Source organism: Seriola lalandi, unplaced genomic scaffold (assembly GCF_002814215.2).
Source record: "Seriola lalandi dorsalis isolate HSWRI2012SDOR001 ecotype SW California unplaced genomic scaffold, Sedor1 jcf7180002054795, whole genome shotgun sequence".
In the NCBI taxonomy this organism is placed as follows: domain Eukaryota; kingdom Metazoa; phylum Chordata; class Actinopteri; order Carangiformes; family Carangidae; genus Seriola; species Seriola lalandi.
In genome coordinates, this window is record NW_019525348.1 from 4,607,606 (window position 1) to 4,627,408 (window position 19,803).

Sequence of the window (19,803 nt, forward strand, 5' to 3'; positions counted from 1 at the left end):
TAGAAATCTTCATCCTCCATGTTAGGAATGACTTCATCAGACAAATCTATATCCAGAAAATAAAAATCAGAATATTCGATTGTTGTTGTGTAGATGCTACTATGAAGCTGTGCAGTCTTACACTGACCTGCTTACAAGCTCAGTTGAATTTCAATCTCTCTTGGGTGTCAGACAATGTTTATGCACTTTATGTACAATGTGAGCACACATTGTTTTCACATATTGAGCACTGCAGTCACAGAAATTCAGCTGGGTCACCTATAGAAGTTGGTAAAATCTTGTGTTTTATAACATAAGGGATATAGATATACAACAAAACAACTCCTGCCAGACATGATGTATTTGTAACCTTGTTTAAACTACATAATTTAGTGTGATTACTGCAGCCATTTTCTAGTACCTCAGCCTTCACAAACAAGGGTAAATAAGAGCCATTCCAGTCCCATTGAATACTGCATACCTTATGTAGGAGTCCGCGTTTTACCTGCGTACATGCAGCCACAGCTCTATTAAGGGCAGAATGGCAGTGATGCATACGGCTATTACTTCCACCCCTTCAGCCTTCAGTCTGCATGTGGAAGTTCACAGGAGAGCGGAGCATTAGCAGGAATCGAAGGGAGAGGAGTAGAGAGATGCTCCGCACAAACAACACTCCATCTATCCGCTCAGCTGGAGTGGATGAGGCATGGGAATGGGACTCCATATAGCAACCGAGCAAAGGCAGTGATGCAACCAGAATACCAGTGTGCTACAGTGTAGGATCGGATGGGTGGAGAGGCCGAGGGGTCACGTCCCCTGTGGCCTGGTGTAATTTGAAGGTTATTTTCTACGTCCAACCTTTGAACCCTACTATTCCTCTGCTGAGAACAGGCTAAATAGAACATGTTCACTAAACTCTGCGTGTGTGTGTGTGTTTGTGTGTACATGTGAGACCATGGGTGTGTCCCCTCACTTAAGGCTGAGCCAGTCGTACCCCCAGTCCAACCCCCCTCTCCTTCCCAGCATTCCTCTTCATATCAGTCACTTCCTCTCTCAGTCTCACATCCTCATCGACCACATAGAAAAAAAACACGCACACAGAAGACTCTTTAAAACCAATACACTGAGCTGTATGTAACCTCACACACACACACATACACCTGTAAGCATATAAGTGGACTGTATACATGCATGCACTGATCTAATTATTTTTCTGAGAGCTCAGGTGACGAGCAAGAGAAGGCCTTACGTAACCATTCAGTGAATCTTTTTTTTTCCCTGAAATGAAGCTATGAAAAGGAACCCCGAGGCTGGGAAATGGCTCTTTTTCATCTGACAGAGGTAGCATGCATGCGCTAAGTATTTCCCATCTGTGCATCTATGAGACACAGGTAAACAAACAAAACATCCGCTACCAAACACACACATGGGTTCACACAGCGCTCGGGAGCGGATGGCGTGTACAGTGTATTTGCACAGTGCAGTTCACTCCATCTCTCTGTCTCACACACACACACACACACACACACACACAGGGCTTTCTGTGTTTAGAGCCGAGGGGTTTCTTTCTCAGGGTTTCTCTGGGTGTTGACCCAGCGTCGACTCATGAGAATGATTGACAGCTCCCTGCTCCAGCATCCTGTCCACGCAGTGGCCTGCTCCTTCCTCAGGGGCGGGTCCTCTGGTCAGCTCTGTGTCCGAGGGCTTATTGGACAATGAAATGCTTGTAGGCGTTATTCTCTGTGTGTGTGTGTGTGTGTGTGTGTGTGTGTGTGTGTGTGTGCACGCGCATGTGTGTAAGTGTGTGTCTGGGGTTTGTCCTCATCTTCCCAGCAGCAGCAAAGAGAGGAGGCAGCCAGCTTTAGTATGCGATGGCCATATTTAGGCAAGACTTTCATGACTTCCCAGGCACTACACTGCTCCCACTCTCTCTTTCACACTGTCTTCGTGTGTTTGTGTATGTGTGTGTATGTGTGTGTGTGTGTGTGTGTGTGTGTGTGTGTGTGTGTGTGTATATGTGTGTGTGTCTAAGTGTAGTGTTTTGTGTTTGTATTTGAGTGCTGCACAGTTTACATTTTAATATGATGCTGCTGAACTCACAGTTAAGTCATCTGTCACTTTCACTTGTTACTGAGGGAATTAATACTACGCTTTTCCTCCATTCTCTGTCCCTGATTATCCCTCTTTTCTTCATCCATCTTTTTCCTACCCCCTTTTCCTTTCCTCTCCTCCCTCACCGTCTGTCCTCTCTGTCCTCCTTCACCTCTTTTCATCCTTTCACCTTTTCTCCTGTATTATCCTCTTTTCCTCTCTCTTTCCTGTACCTTTTTCTTGCTTTTATTCATCTCTTTCATTTAATTTTCCTCTGTTCTAACTCCTTACTTCCTATTCTCTCCCACTTCTCACCCTTCCCTCCCTTCCTCCCCCTTCCTCTCTCTCCATCTCCTACCACAGGGGAGTTGTTTATGGCAGACGGTCGGCTGAAGGAGGCCCAGTTCTGCTTTACTGAGGCCAGCTCGATCTTCCCCAACTCGTACTCGGTGCTGCTGCAGCGGGGCCGCCTGGCCGAGCTCCGGGGTCAACTGGACGAAGCCAAAGGCCTGTATGATGAGGCGCTGGCCATCCATCCCACGGGAGAGCGCATACTGGTGCACATGGTGAGAGACATGTGAAAGCATCAGAGGCTGATGAATTACAAATAAAATCTGCTCTGCTACGTGTTTCACACAATTTATGGTTTTATATTACCAGCGACGTAAGATAGACAAGAACTTCAGAATCAAGTCAGACACACACATACAGTACAGCCATTTAAATTTCTGTAATTGAACTGTGTCCGCTCTTTCTCGTACATTCTCATCTCATTCTCAACACACACACATTCACACAGATTCATACACACACACATGCACTTAGGGATTAAATCTGATTGGTTCCAGACTGGACATCACAATCGCACATGCACTAACCATGCAGACCTTCAGCTAAGTAAACATGAATAATGTCCTGGTAAAAGAATGGCATTTTCATTATGGTAAATTAAATTAAAATTAAATCGAATTAGATAACCTGCTTTTCTGTTTGAGTTGTATATATTATCTGTTGTTATGTCATTTAGTGACTTTTATTTTCAAAAAAGCACTTAGCGACAAATCTAGTCTCTTTTTTAACAAACCTTAGCAGTTTGGTGAGTGGCAGAGAGGCAGAGCAGTACGTTTAGTCTGCACGGCAGCTGACAGACGTGAATGAGCTGTGTGAGAGAAAAAATAAGAAAGATATTCTGTTGCTTCTAACTTTCTCACAGAGTGATCATTTTACAGTTAAATGTAGCTGAAATCTCACACCGCCGTTGTCCTTAAATTATGTGTATGGAGATTTTGTCAGACGATGTTGCGGTTGTTTGGATTTTAGCAGCAGAACAGCAGCTTGGTAATGGCTTGGAGTGACTGCTGGTTAACATGAAGTCATGGCGGCGTTTCAGTCACTGTTTTATACTTGTCCCATTGCCTGACAATAGAACAAGAAAAACATATAAATGAGAACAGCTTTATTGGGAATTCGGCTATATTAAATGACTGTGTATATGAGGACAGAGAAGAGGAGAGAAGCAAACAGACGGAGGGCTGAAACTGGCTGACACTAGGATGAATGTTAACATAATACAATTATGTCATGAATATGCTAATTAGTGTATGACGTTATCTAGCATCGTTTATGGACTTTTCGAGCAGGCTTTAGCCACTTTCCATTGAGTGTAGTTACTGCTATTAGCTGCTAGTATTCACTAGCTATCTGGCAGTAGCAACGGCAGCTGCTCATAATCGTTATTCTTTTGGAAATGAACAATTCCCTTGTTTTTTAAAAGGTCGATTTTAAGTTGCAAGTGTAGTGACTCTCGGAAAAGACAATATTAATGTTGGTTCATGATATTTGCGTTATTATTGTGTAAATGTGTAACACGTAAATGTGTAATTCAACAGGAATTATAAGGCTGGTTTGGTACTAGCTGCTAATATTAGCTCACAAGCTGGCAGGAGTGATGTCAGCTCCTCATAATCATTAGTCTTCTTCACTTGAGTGCAGCTCTGTACTGTGTCAGTGTCAGGATTGTGGTCATTATAGTAATGTCACATTATAGCTCAGTCATATTCTGAGATGTGTTAATTAGTTGTGGGCAAACTTCAAATTTCATAAAATAGAAACAAGCTTTGGTCCATAACCAACAAAGGACAAATACTGCTCAAAGACTGGGTTTCTCTCGACTGATCACTCCCCCACATTTCTTTCATCTGAGCAGATCCCCTCTCTCTCTCTCTCTCTTTCTCTCTCTCTCTCTCTCTCTCTCTCTCTCTCTCGCTTCCGCACTATAAAGATCCTCTCTCGCCCACTTCCACCCACTCTGTCGCTCAGTCTCTCTCCCAGTCTGTCCCCCAGATGATCCACTGGATTAACCACAATTGCTCTGACCTTTGAACCTTCTCTGTTGTCATGGTGAAGCGACCAGAGAGGGATATTTTTCAAATCCAAGACTCACACCCTGACACTCGCTCACACACAGCACACACATACACACACAATGGCTGTGGTCTCCATAGCGACCACAGATGTGCTGGTTGATATCTCTTTGACTTAAGTACTGGCCACCTTGTGACCACATAAGGCTAATGCTTTTGTTCCTACTGAGCACTTTAGTCTGGGTGTGTGTATCACTGTGTGTGTATCCATGTGTGTGCACGTGTGTGTGCATGTGTGTGTGTGTGTGTGTGTGTGTGTGTGTGTGTGTGTGTGTGTGTGTGTGTGTGTGTGTATGTGTACAAGTCCCATTGGGGAAGACAGAGGTACACGTCTCTTCCATATTTGGCCTGTGGGAGAACCAATCCCAGGGGGTGAAAATTTGAAACGAAGCCAGCTGGCAGTGTCCTACTCTGGGTCTCTTACAGGGCAGATGTGTTCTCAGTGTGTGAGTGTGTGTGCACATGTGCACGTGTTAAGCCATTACTGTGTTTGTGTATGCCTGCCTTCCTCCATGGATTTCGTGCACATGTACATGACTATTTGTTTCTTTTTTGGTAAGTAAACTGTATGTACAGTCACTTCAGAAAGTATTAAGACCTCTTCACTTTTTGCACACTGTAGATTTATTTTTAATGGATAAAAAAGCCATTTTTGGCCATCACTCTAGTCTGAGTAACCCATAATGACAAAGTGAAAACATATTCTTATAAATTTCTGCAAATGAAAAATGAAAAGCTGTTCAGACTCTCTGCGGTGGCACTCCAGATTGTGATCAGGTGCAACCTTAATGTCTCTGTTTAGAACTTGACTAGACCCACCTGTGGCAAATTGAATGATGGGACATAATTTAGAAAGGCGCACATTTGTGTATATAAGGTCCCACAATTCACACTGCATGTCAGCTCAAAAATCAAGCCATGAAGTCCAACAAACTCTCTGTAGACCCCAGCAATAAAATTGTAGTGAGGCATAGATCAGGTCAAGGATAGTAAACATTTATAAAGCTTTGAGTGTTCCCTGGAGCACAGCGGCCTCAATACTTAGAAGTTTGGAACCATAATGACTCTCCCTAGAGCCCCTGCAGGAGACCAAGGACCCAACCTCACTGTAACAGAGGACCTGTTCATACCTTGCATTAACATCTCTAGGACCAGGTGTATCCACCTAAGATGCACTGACATTTGAGATCTGATCACTCAGACCACATTCAGAAGGGTCTGAGCCACATATGGCCACATTCTTTCAGGAGAGTGGTCAGAATCGAGGGAAGGCAGCACGCAGCCAAATACAGAGAAGAAAACCTGCTCCAGACTTCACAAGACCTGAGACTGGGCTGACGGTTCATTTTTCAGCAACGACCCAAACAGCCGAGACAACACTTGAAGGACTTCAGGACAAGTCTCTGACTGACCTTGAGTGGTCCAACCAAAGCCCAGACTTAAACCCCATAGAACATGAAGAGAGACCTGATGGTGGCAGATCACTGACACTTCCCATCCAATCTTACAGGGCTTGAGAAGATCTGTCAGCAAGACTGGAATAAACTTCCCAAATCAAGGTGTGGAAAGCTTGTAAAGACTTCCCAAGAGGAATTTAAACTGTTATTGCTGCAAAAGGGGCTTCTAGCAAAGTCCTGAATTAAAGGTCAAAATATTTTGTCTGTATTTTGTATATATCCGTTTTTCACCAAAAAATTCTAAAAACACATTTTCACTTTGTCATTATGGGTTGTGGAGTGTAGACTGACTGAAATAGCTATTTTTCCCTTTAAACTTAAATCTACAACAAAATAAAGTGTGCGAAAAGGGAAGGGTCTGAATACTTCCTGAAGCAACTGCATGTCCTTGGATTAAGGCCCATGTCGTAGAAGGAACTAATATACCAAATATAAAAATGCTGCTATATAAAATTCTGTATGTTGTGAATTGTATATTATACATGCTAATGGAGCTGTGTGCTAAATAGCTGCATCCTTGCATTGTGGTGGCCTAAGTGGGACAGTGTGTGGGACATTTTATTTGGAGCACTGCCCATATTTCTGGCTTGCATCAGCCCTCCAGAATACAACCTACAGTTGCTGCTACTCAATGGCTCTGGCTTCATGCATTTATTTTTATACTGTATCTGCTGTGGACACTTTGTGTGCCGGTGGCCCATTTATTCTGCTCTGCCTTAAGGGGAACTCTGATGATATTCTTGGTTGATATTCTTACACTTGAGCAATTATTCTGCAAAAGTACATACTGTACTTTCCTTGAATGTCCTTAAGATCTTTTACAGCTTTTTTAGTTATGAAGGGTGAGGTATATAAAAAAAAAAAAAAAAAGATGTGCTCCTGCTGTGGTTTTACTGGAAGTTTTTCTCTTTTTCAATTTTTTATTGTGGAGGATTTTGTGACAATATAATGTGAAATGTTTATATATATATGTTTTTTTTTTTTTTTACTGGGCAGTGTCTATATAGACAGGAAATATAATGCAGAGAAAGGTGTAGGTGCAGCAAAGGACTTTTTGTTTTGTTTATGTTTTTTTAATGCATTTTTACCACTAGACTCCACGCAAGCGACAGTCGAGGCTGGAGCTATTATGTTTTCGTTCGTTCCATCCTCATGAACGCAATATCTTATTAACACCTCAAGGGAATCCCTTCAAATTTTGCACAAACTCAAAGATGAACTGATAAGATTTTGATGGCCAAAGGTCAAAGTTCAAGATCACTATGACCTCGCAAAGCATATTTTCGGCCTCTTGAATGTGATGACAAGACTGGGAATAAATGGGAATATGCTTAGCTCTACGGCATGATATAGTGTGTGCCATAGGTGCGTACTAATACGGTAGGTCTACGATTGAGATAATGTGGAAAGGGCTGTTTAACAGCAAGATAAAGCGCACACTACACAACTGATATTAACTTCCTACACGTTTTCATCTTTTTATCACTCAGCTTCTCCAAACTGGGAGAGCGCCAATACAAATCTACTACAGGTCATTAACTGACTATGTATAAGTACCTCACACAACCCCAAGTCAAACCTGAACTATCTCTGTAAATGATGCTGCAAGCTAGAGTTGGGAGGCGATTAGCTTAGCTTAACATGAAGACTAGAATCGGGGGAAACAGCAAGCCTGGCTCTGTCATACACAAACAAAAACATAAAAATTACAATTTGAGGTTCATGTTCTGTAACTTTTTCTTGCCAAAAAACATTTGGAAGATGTGACTTCTTTTTTGGCTGCTATGCAACCATTGGTTAGGTAAGACACTATTTGGCAGTGAAATTGTTACTCGAGAAACAGCCGGACTATAGATCTCCCTCTAAAACCACAAACTGTGGTTTTTACATTTGTACATTTGCACAGTTAAGCTTCTGAGGTTAAGTAGGTCAGTTTTTTAACTTTGGGGAGGACCAGGCTAGCTGCTCCCCCCAACCTCCAGTCTTTATGCTAAGCTAGTCTTATCTCCTGCTGCCTCTTGTTTTGTTCTTTGAATACCACTGGCATTAATCTGGCCTTTTCTTATAGACTTTCATCAACAATTACATTAACTCTTATAAGTGTAGAAAAAATAGTGAAGAAAAAGGACTTCTTGTGGTTTAAGACAGAATTGTACAGGTTCACCTAAGCCAACCAGACTGGAGGAACCTTGTGAGTCATATGGACTTCTAGCAAGCGAGAATCTATCTTGCCAAGCTCCAAGCTATTCACTTGTGGCTGAACCACAGTGGTTCTGACCAATCAGTGTCCTATGAGGGAGGAACTACCACCATCTGTGAGCATGTTTTTGGTGTGATGACAGCGAGAACCTACTATTTGTTAGCATCGATGCTACTAAAGCAACAGTTATATCAGAACTGGAGAATATTTTTTCATTGAAAGAAGGCTGGTTGTAAACAAAAATTGGAAGGATACAGAAACTGATTGGTTGAAGTTAGCGTGTGGTTGACAGTGATAGACAGATGGTTCATCCAATCACCTGCCAAGTATTTTTTGAAACCACCCTTCCTTTTCCAAACAGTTTTCAACAAAGCCCTCCCAGATGGCTCTGTGGCTCTGTGTAACAAACCATCTGGTGCGTCAGGTTAAGTCTGGAGTGTAGTCGTAATTTTCTCCACAGTAGCCACAGTAGATGGAAAGGGGAAATGTGAGTAAGGGAAACACATAACTGGAACCCATACAGAAGCTCAACAGCCCCTGTTGTTTCCTATTAACACACCACCACCATCTTCCCTCATTCACCCCTTGCCATTTTACTCATTCCACTTCTACATCTTAACATCATCTGTGTCCATTTTTTGGAGTGTGTGTGTGTGTGTGTGTGTGTGTGTGTGTGAGAGAGAGAGAGAGAGAGAGAGAGAGAGAGAGACAGAGAAATGCAGTAATCAGACAGTGACTCACAGCTCTGGTCAGCTGCTGGTTTCAGAGTATTTTTGGATGAATGAGGGTGTGTTAGTAAGGGAAACCAGTATAGGGCTACGGTATGCTGTGTGTGTGTAAGTTTTGTGTGTGCTAATGGTTAGCTGCTGATTTGTATTTGAATGTAGTGGCTGTTGCAATCCACAGGTTTAATCTAAGCATCTATTCTGTTTGTCTATCGCTGTATCAGCCGTGTCAGCTTTTACACATTCGTCTGTCTGTTAACCTCATCATAGTGTTTGGTTTGACACGTGTGTGTGTGTGTGTGTGTATGTGTGTGTGTGCGTGTGTGTGTATGTGTGTGTGTGCATGTATGTGTGGCATGTGGTGCATGTGTTTCTGTTCCGATGGGTAGCTGATCCTGAAACACGGCCCAGCCTTGCTTCCGGCAATGGTATGAAATGAATCTGACCCACTCCCAACATCCTCCACATCTCATCCCTCCTGTTCTGTAGTGGAGCCTGCTCTGAGTCAGCCACACACACACACCCACGCACATACACCGAGACTGACACACACACCCTTAACACACACTTTACTTTTCCCCCCTCTCCAACAGAAGCATATTCATACACAGCTTCACATATGCATGCATACTCTCAAGGACGAGGACTTGTGCTCATTGCATTAATTGCGTTCCAATTATCAAATGCCCCCCATCTCTGTCTTACTCTCTCTCCTCCTCTCCCTCTCCTTCTCTCTCTCCCGCTCTCTCTCTCCTCTCCTTTCTGTGTGGATGGGGGTGGTTGTCAGCTGATTAGATAATGCAAATACATTATTTATAACACTTTGCTCGTTCTTGCCGCTTTATGGGATTGCCTAGCAACCAGGGAAATATATTCTATTGAGCTAGACCTCTGATAACCAAAGAGAGAGAGAGATAGAAAGAGAAGGAGAGTGTGTGTGTGAGAGAAAGGGAGAGAGAAAGAGAGAGCGAGAGAGAGAGAGAGGAAGAAAAAAATCGGGGTTGCAAACAGAGAGACGATTGGGAGTTGGCTGGTGCCTCCGTTGCTATGTATGGCTCATCTGGGCTCACTTATTTTTTCCTTTTTCTTTGACGCCTCTCTTTTTCTCTCCATCTCTCTTTCTCTCTATTCATTGTTCCCATTTTAGCTCTTTCTCGCTCGCTCACACTCCCTCTCTCTTGCTCGCCTTCTTCCTTTTCCTCCCCTCTGTGGCTCCTATATCACTCCTCTCTTTCATTCCTTCTCCTTGTCTTTGCCTTTCCTGTTGCTATCTTTCCATGTGAGTGTGCTTTGGCAAGTGTGTGTCATGTTGACTTTTCTATACTCATATATCTGTTCTAATCTGTAGGAAGGAGAACGCATGAATCGATTCTAGACATATTATGTATCCTATTTCTTTTTTCTCAAACATTCACACACACATACTACAGGTATAGATACACATACATGCACATACTGTTTCCATGCAGACATGCCACATGGTGGAGATGCATAACATGCAAAGGTCAGCTTGGTCAATATCATATCATGCTGTCAAAAATTAAACATACTGTGGACAGGTGTCTCAGTGAAGTGTCTTAAATCTCCTTATGAGCGGTCGGTGGGATCGTTATTACAGAACTTTATTTTGAATTTTAGTGCAGGTTCTTAAGTTTCCAAAGATACCAAACATGTGTGGCTAAATTTTTAGGGGAAAGAACTGTATGTAAAAGCACAAAATATCCACAATATTTTCATTTGATGGAGTGATGCAGCCCTAAAAGACATGGCTTCTTAGGTTTAAATATTACACTCGATGTCAGCATCATATGGCTTCAATGAACAGTTGGATCGTGCTAAAACAGAATATATACATATATATGATACTGTCGGACAGCTGGAATAAGATGATGATTTTGGAGGAATGTGCTAGATGGGAAGACTGATCCCACTGCCATGGCCTTACGCTCAATATAAAGCTACTGCTAAGAAGTTAGCTTAGAATAAAGCCTGGACACAGCTATCTTGGTTCTGTCCAGCTCATCTGGTACTGGATTACCCTTTCCCCCTGTTTTCAGTCTTTATACGAAGCTAAACTAATCAACTGCTGGCTGTAGCTTTATAGTGAGAGTAAAGAGGGAAAGTGTAGATTAAGGGGTTAATACCTAAGGAAAGTTCAAGCCAACATGACTAAGGTAAATATAGCAGTCTTGGCTCACCACACCTCTCCCTGTCTGCCCACACTTAACCACTGACGGGATTAAGGGTTCAGGTGAAGGCTCTCTTCCTGGTTCAATGGCAGGGCATTAAGTCACTGGGTTACACTGTGTGTATGTGTGTAGTAGATGTTAGCCTACAGGGGTTCAACAGATGGTTATTGAGTGTCATAACAAGCCCTCTGGCTGCCACATTGCATTATTATGGAACTTACTGACCTAAACCGTGCCATGCACACACTTAACCACTTCTACACTGAAACTGTAATATAACAATTTCTAATCTTTTACCTAAACTAAACAATTTATTACCTTGTTCTTATTTTACACTTTGCCTGGTCAGTCGCAGCTCTTCAGCTCTGTAGGCAGCATGGCTGACAACAGCAGATTGCAAGTCTAAATTTAGAGTTCAGCTGTCTCTACACTGTCTAGAAGACGTTAATTCCTGTGCTTTTTTTTCTGGGAACTGATCCATATGACCATTTTGTGACTGACTGATTTTGTGTTCATGTCTTTTACAGTTGCTTTATTCAGACCCCATCACTTTTTACACACTCTATTGTCTAGTAGATTAAATTGTAAATAGAAATTGCCATTTTTGCCTCAATCTACACTCAGTAACCCATAAAGACAAAAACATGTTTCCAGAGATTTCTGCATATGTAGGCCTGTTAACAAAGAAAAGCAGCTGAAATATAGGGTGCCCTGGTAGCTCACCAGGTACAGCACATACCATGTGCTAAGGCTGCATCCTTACCACAGCCGTCCAGGTACAAGTCCGACCCGGGCCCTTTGCTGCATCTGTGCATGTCATTCCCCCCTTTCTCCCCTGTCTATCTCTACCATAGATATATAAGATGAATACTGATAATAACAACAACAACAACAATATATAGTATGTGGCACTTTAAGTGTGTAGCTAGTTAACCATCAGTCTTATCAGTATGTCAAATATTTCAATTTTCATCTTGAGGCAGAAAAGTTTTTGGGTAATAAAGAAGTTATCCAGTAAATATTATTCCCATAAATGAATCTCTGTGGTGGCTGCTTGGCTTTAGTTGGCATGTTAGAATATTACAAAGTACTCTTTTTGTCTTTGCACAGTATGAAATATAAAATTACATTAGCTGACACCAAAGAACAAAAACTCATTTCCCCGGATGCTAATCAATTCTATAATCAAATCTCTGTTGGGTGTGTTTGTTTGTGACATCCAGGAAGCTTTTTTCATTCTCTTCAATCTAGCTGATGGAAATACGCTTAATTAAATGTTGTTTATTGTTGCAGCATTTCAAAAGTTTGCTTAAATTTAGCTTGAAAGATGGATGAAAACACCACTGCCCACTTGCTCGGTTTGGCTCAGCTCAGTTCAGTTCAGTTGCGCTTTAATGGCACGACAAGAAACAAACCTGTGCTGCCAAGCTTGATGGGATCAGCTGAGGTAAAACTGGAGACAGATGGCTGCGAGTAATTAAAGCGAAACCAATAGATATCAGTTTTATCAGTGTAATGCCAGAAACACTGTAGCAATCTCAATGTTCTTGAACACACATTTGTTCACTCACTTCCTTTTTTTTTTTTTATCTGTTCCATCTCCTACTCCCTCTTTCATTTTTTTGCATGGCTGCATTTATAAGCACTTTCATCCATAGCATTCAACAATTTGCCTCATTCACCCAATCATACCCACACTCCCATGACAGTGAGTTACCATGGCTTGATCATTGGAGGCAATTTGGGATTCAGTCTTTTGACATGTGTACGGAGCTGAGGATTGGACCACCAACCCTGTAATTAGTGGATGACCTGCGTCTCATTTTCTGTTGTCATCTTTATTTTTCTCTGAATAATTTTATGATTTTCTCCAACTTAAAGGAATAGTTCAGTATTGTTGGTGTTATGCAATTCATTTGTTTCTGATATTGAGGCAAGAACATTGATTTCAATCCGATGTCTGTGCTTTAGATACTGAGATGACCAGGACAAAGTTAGCCTAGGTTGGCATAAAGACCAAAACAGAAATAAAACACTGACCAAAGCCTCTAAAAGCTCACTAACATGTTATATCTACACTTTCACACACGGAAATGTAAAAACAACAATTTATGGTTGTAGAAAAGTTATATACCAGAACTTTTTCTTTGTGAAGAACAGCTAGCTGTAGTAACTGTGTGCTGAACTGGTTGCACCAGAAAGTTTTTTTGTTTTAATCTGCATGTTTGTAGAAGCATGGTCTGTAGCAGGGCTGTTTGGTGAAGTTACACTACTACATACTTCTTTCTGTTTTCTCTGCACTGGGCCGTTTACTCCACTCTGGCATTTTGTTGTTCACACAGTATTTGTGCCATGGAATCAAGTCTCTGTTGTAGAGCAGTTTATACTCGGACAGTGAGGGTTACATAAAACTGGGGGGTACAACACAGCTAATAAGCTATATAAGCTTTTGGACTTCCCAGTGCTCCATCCCCTCAAAAGTCAGCATTGTCAAAACAGTTTGCTATTAGACAACTCTGTGATTTTGCGGGTCAGAGTTCACCAAAGAGGGACTCAACTGATCTCTTTTGCCCCAGCAGTTATGAACGCTGGTGTGAGCGGGCCTTAAGGTTGTCAGGTTTGGAACCATCATGTTTACATACAGACCAAAACTAAAACCTGTTTGTACTGACTGGCAACCTGCATTACACCCTGAGACACTGCACAGGAGGGTCCTGTCCTGTGTGGATGGATAAACTGTTGTCAAGAAAGAGCATCTGCAGATAACACCCTATAAGTCAAACTTTGTTTTTATATCTCTGTTCATGCATATATTGAAAAAGCCGTGCTAAGCTAAGCTAAAATCCCCTTGGACAAATGTGAGATTAACATTGTTTTCTTATCTAACTCTCAAAAAGAAAAATTCTTTTTGAGATTTTTGTTGATTTGAAATGTTTTTTGACATGATATATTATAGGCCAAAGTGTGTGTATTGTGCAGTGTGTTCTTCCCTGTTAGTTTGACCACAGTACGTACAGTAGTGTTTATTTGATTGAGGTGCTGACCCAGAAGGATCAACTTCTCCATCATTACCAGCATAACTGACATGCGGCACAGATGGAGGGGTGTGTATTAGTGTGTGTTTGCGTGTGTTAGCCCAGCAGCTGACTGTGTTTATGCTAGAAACACTGTAACAATGTAACCCCTGAAGACTGGAGAGCACAGACAGTAAGATGTGGACGCTAGTGGCCAAACCGGCGGCAAGTAATACATCATACGTATACGCACTTGTGCATTCAAACACACACTCATAGTCACTCACACACCTACAGGCACAATCTGGTAAATCTGTGTGTACATCCTGTGACAGGTTTTCTCCGTACCCAAGAGTTGCGATCTTCCTCTGTTTTCCACACTGGAAAAGAAGAACAGAGGAAGAGAGAAAGAGAGAGTGTATCAGTGTGTGTGTGTGTGTGTGTGTGTGTGTGCGTGTGTTCTTATTGAAAGTTGCATCAGAGCCCCTAGACAGCTATGTGAATTTCAGCCCAATTAATCTGGAGCTTGTGAGTAGAGGCTGCATAACAAGACTCGTCTGTCTGACCTCAGGCCAGCTCAGTGTTCGTATGTGTATGTATTTGTGTGTGTGTGTGTGTGTGTGTGTGTGTGTGTATGTTTGGTGTTTGTACATGTAACAGATAGTCAAAGTAAGGGAGGGGATGATATTGTGCAAGAGTGGCTGCCTGTTGTCACCTTGAGTCTGTATGTGACACTGTAGCTTTCGCGTGTGTGTGTGTGTCTGTGCAGTATGTTTGTGCGTGAGACAGATTTGACTCCATGCTGTTGGTCAGTTGCGTGACGCCCTTTTCTGCTGGGTTCTCAAACACACCGCACCCCAGCTGAGCTGAGCTGAGCGCCGAAGAGGCAGAACACACACACACACGCTTACACAAAGTTCTGCATGACCTTTAACATGGCGACAACAGATATCATCCGTAATATCCCTCTCTTCCTCACATATATTTACACACACACACATCCTGCCAGATCAGCCTTAACAGCCATTTATTCAATTTACAATTTACATGAAATGCCAGTTATATCCTTCTCAATCCTTCCCTCTTCAGCCTTGCCACACACATATACGCACACATACAGTAAATACATTGATACAGTATAAAACCAGTGAGTGCAGTGATTGCATGAATACCCACCACTCTTCCTGGCAGAGCCCTGGGCAATAGTCACCCAGCACGCCACTGCAAATGAACACTTTGGAATAACATGTTCTTTAAAGGTACACACCAATGTTTTTTCAGATCATTTTTATTATTCATATTATTCATATGTTCCTTTTTTCTGCCTCTCAATAGAGCCACTGAGTTCAGTTCATTTTAATATGTAAGGAAATATACTTTAGAATATATGACATGGATAATGGCAGTGTTGGGCAGTAATGCATTACTTAGTAGGCTAACTTGTAAAAGTAATGTGATTAGTTTTTTCAGTAAAGAGTAGTATAAGGGTTTACAATTTAAAAATATTTGTAAGTTAGTAACCCCAGTAACACTGTCAGTTTGGTCTCTTTCCCTCAGACTGACTGGTCCAGTATAGCCTCAGCATATTGGCTGGAGGTTTGGGGTAGGCAGTTACTAAAACTTCTTGTTTTATAAAGACGATGAGCGGAGCTCTTGTGACAATCATCAACATTAGCTCCGGCAAGAAACCGTGTTCAATGGCAAAGGAAACTTACAAATAGTCCCTCCCTTTAAAGGAAAACTATGTTTTTATTATAACCTGGCTGCCAGAGTCGTCACATGATCATACATTCAGGTTAAAGACAAACCCCCAGGTCAGTCAAACTCATTTAGAAGAGAGAACAAGAGTGAACAGTAACATTGCAACACAAACACAACATCTGTTCCAGGACATCCATGATTGATTTTGCCTGATGGAAGGAAAAACATTTTACCAATCCAAAATAATCAGTGTATGCTTTGCAGTGATGTAAAGTGTAAAAAATATGTTTGCACCTAAATGGTCCCTTTGACCTACAGTCGCTCCTCTGATCTGAGCAGGTTAAACACAGCATCACTTTCACATTCATCACTCTAGTGTGTGTGTGTGTGTGTGTGTGTGTGTGTGTGTGTGTGTGTGTGTGTGTGCCCAACATAATGCATGAGATTTCTGCAGAAGGCTACCCCTAATCTCATGATTTGTGGATTTTCTCCCTTCAATTGTACAATCCGAGTTGAATATGACTCTAGTCAAGTGTAGTACAGTTGGTTGTTGTTGCTGTTCTTTTTTTTTTTTGTACTAAACTAGTTCACAGGACAGCAGGCATTATAATCCAAGATTTAGATTTTTAGATTTTTTTTTTTGTAAAAAGCCACCATCTGTTTACTTGATCTTATCATGCCATGAAAAATGTTTTAATGGTAGATATTTAGGATAAAAACATTAGGGATGAGGCTGTGAGGTTTAATGTGATATGGCCATTGTGTATTGTGAAAATTAGAGCATGTAATTTAGCACAGAAGAGTTAATTCAACAATTTTAGCAATGAAATAACACTTTGTTCAATTTAAACCATTGTCTGTTTACTTACTTTTTATTCCTAAAATATAAACATAATAAATACAAAATCCTGTACTTATGAGTGGCTGTATGTAGAGTTTTAAAAGGGCTACAGAGGATGAGTAATGACATATGGACATACTGGATATTACTGCTGAACTAAGTTTACTTTCTTTTTTATCCCTCTATCCATCTGTCCATCAAGGGACGTTTGCTGGTGAAAAGCGGACGTGTCCATCTGGGGGAGAAAGTCCTGCGTGACGCAGTTCAGGTCCACAGCACCTCCCACGAGGCGTGGAGCGGCCTGGGCGAGGCCCTGCAGTCTCGGAGCTCCAGACAGGCCCCAGACTGCTTCTTGACAGCCCTGGAGCTCGAGGCTTCCTGCCCCATCCGTCCCTTCACCATCATCCCCAGAGAGCTCTGAGGGGCCTGGGCTGGGGTGGAGGTTTGGGTTAAGGTTATGGAATTCGTCTCAGACTGGATGATTATACACTGATGCAGATATAAAAAAAGCAGCACTGGGTGGAAATATGTCCCTTATATGAAGTTTGACATTTTGAGAAATAGACCTGTTTGCTTTGCTGAATTTGTAGTATTCCTTTAACAAGTATATTTCAGTAACATCAGGACATGTAACAAATTATTTTTCACTTTCATAATGCTCTCAGTCAAAAATTGAGTTGTGACTTTCATTATCACCCTCTAATTTTCCCAAAAATACTGTATCTGTACATTCCTAGCATCCATTCTTAATAAGCTATATTTAATGAAAAATGGCAGAAATATATATTTCCTCCTAGTGTTGAATATTAACGTGAAAACAGTAAATGAGTAACTGAGGGACCCAGATATCTGCAGAGAAGGGGTGTATAGAAAAGATAACGTACCAATGTTTTTTTTTTCGCAATAACTGACAAATGATGAGTAATATTTGTAATAATCAGAATCACTGGGTGTCACTTTAACGGTTCATAAATGGCAGAGATGTGCTGGTTACGTCTTGAGATAGAATGTATGTTGCTGTGTTATATGTGGAAAATGCAGATACGTAGATTATGTAAAGGTTGCCAGTCACAACAGCAGCTCCACTTCAGCTTTAAGCCTTTGATGTATTCTGATGATCATGTTGATTGACACAGCTTTTATGTACACATGCACACACATGCACACACATACAGTTATACACAAACATTCCCACCCTCTCATCTTCATATGAAACCTCATATATTTTCCATGGAATGACATATTGTCATTTCATATGTCGTTATTATGTATGTGTGTGTCTCTGCATGTTTTTCATACAGTGTGTCTTTTACGTAATGTATCTTCATGCATGTGTGTTTGTTTAAGACCATCCCTCTGGGGTGTTATCGGTCCCTGTTATGTTTGTTCTGTTTGTACGGTACAGTGGGCGACTCATCCCCTAATAATGTGTGTGCGTGTTTTTTGTTTGTTTGTTTGTTTTTTTTGACTCATCTGTTCGTAATCCTCTCCAATATAAACAACAATGGCTTTTAAAAATCACTGCTGGATGCCACGTCTTCACCTGCCTTGTCACTTGTGACTAATGGACATCACTTCCGAGTGCCTAACCACATTAATGTGAGCAGTGGGACTGGGCTGCCGGCTTATGTAATACTGCCAGCACAGTTTTCTGCCTCCAAACTCCCTCCTCCTCCTCCTCCTCCTCTCCCTCTCTCTCTCTCCCTCTCCTTCCTCCTCTATCTCTCTGTGTCTCTTGCTCTCTCCCGGCTTGCCTGATGTGATGTGATGTGATGTGGCTTGGTTGCCTAGCAGCCATCCCCTTGTTTGAGTAACTGGGTAAGCGGAGAGATATCTGGTCTGCCGAACAACACACACATACACAGACAACACACACACAGACACACAGTGAGAGGCAGATAATGCCCCTGTTGTGTGGTTTTACAGGCTTGACAGTGTCTGTTTGATGTCTGCTGTTACCATGTGAGGTATGAGCCAGCTATAATCAATGTCTCAGGCTGGTGTAAATTGATTTGTGTTATGGGAAGAGTCCCTGTCTTTGCTCTCAGCAAACCCACAATTTCTTTACCCTTTTGCCTCCCTGCAGGGCTGCAAACACTAATCCCTGCCCTCTCTGTTTTATTTTAAACCTCCACTATCACCCACGTTCCCAACACTCCCGGCATGAAAATCTCATTTATCAATACTTTGATTTTCGCCAAGGAATTATCGATCACTGTCACCTCTTTTCTGCCGTCCGAAAAATCTATTTTTACTTTTTTCCCTCCTCGCTCGCCAGCTCTCCCTTGTTCCATCCTCTCCTCATTAGCGCTGTGTGTGACACCTACACAGGGGCTTCGGGAGATGAATGGTCTAATCCCTGTGGGTAAGGAGTGAAATATTACATGGTGTGCTCACACATGCAGAAATACACACGCGCACGCTGACAATGAGAGTCACATGAACACATTGTGCTGTACAGTACACATGCTCATACACACACACACACACACACACACACACACACACACACACACACACACAAATACACATGCCATGGTTTTGACAGCTCTGGTAAAAGGAGACAGATTAATGGAGGAAGTGGCCCACTGAAAAGCCTTTCAGAACAACAACAGGCAGATGAAGCTCTATTGGTTTGACCGAGCCACAACACACACACATACACACACACACACACACACACACACACACATACAGATATATATACAGTTCTTACACCAGGGGTCAATAGCAGAATGCATTACATCTTTCTTATTGTATTTGCTTCTGCGTCATTGTGATGTCAGAGCACCCAGGTGTGTCACTCTCACTTCCACACCTGAGCATCACAAGACTGTCTGTGTGTGTGATAGGAGGGTGGATCCACGGACAAATTACTGTAAAAAAATATGGTTTCCTATACACACACACCACCTCTATACACAGCATCATGAAATATGCCAAAGCCATATTAGACCAATAACAAACAAATACACAACAATAAAAGGTGGTGACCCCGTTGAGTGAGGTGTGTGTGGGCTTGGTATTCAGGTCACTGTAGTGTGTGTGTGTGTGTGTGTGTGTGTGTGTGTGTGTGTGTGTGTGTGTGTTTCGATGCCAGCTCTTGCAGGGGCATATGGGGGGCAGGGGCTGGGTGGTGCTAGTGTAGGGCGCCAAGAAGGAAACCATAAACCATCATTGTGA

At 42.0% G+C, this 19,803-nt stretch overlaps 1 protein-coding gene across 2 annotated transcripts in view; it reads left to right on the plus strand.

Moving 5' to 3' along the window:
- The window catches only part of ttc7a (tetratricopeptide repeat domain 7A), a 50,092-nt gene extending 31,951 nt beyond the window's left edge, over positions 1 to 18,141 (plus strand). For both annotated transcript variants that reach the window (XM_023425939.2, XM_087179192.1), the window contains 2 exons: positions 2,434 to 2,636; positions 16,823 to 18,141. In XM_023425939.2, the coding sequence (XP_023281707.1) occupies positions 2,434 to 2,636; positions 16,823 to 17,041 (422 nt within the window). In that variant the 3' untranslated portion in view covers positions 17,042 to 18,141. The remainder of the gene's footprint in view (positions 1 to 2,433; positions 2,637 to 16,822) is intronic.
- The last annotated feature ends 1,662 nt before the right edge of the window (positions 18,142 to 19,803 follow it).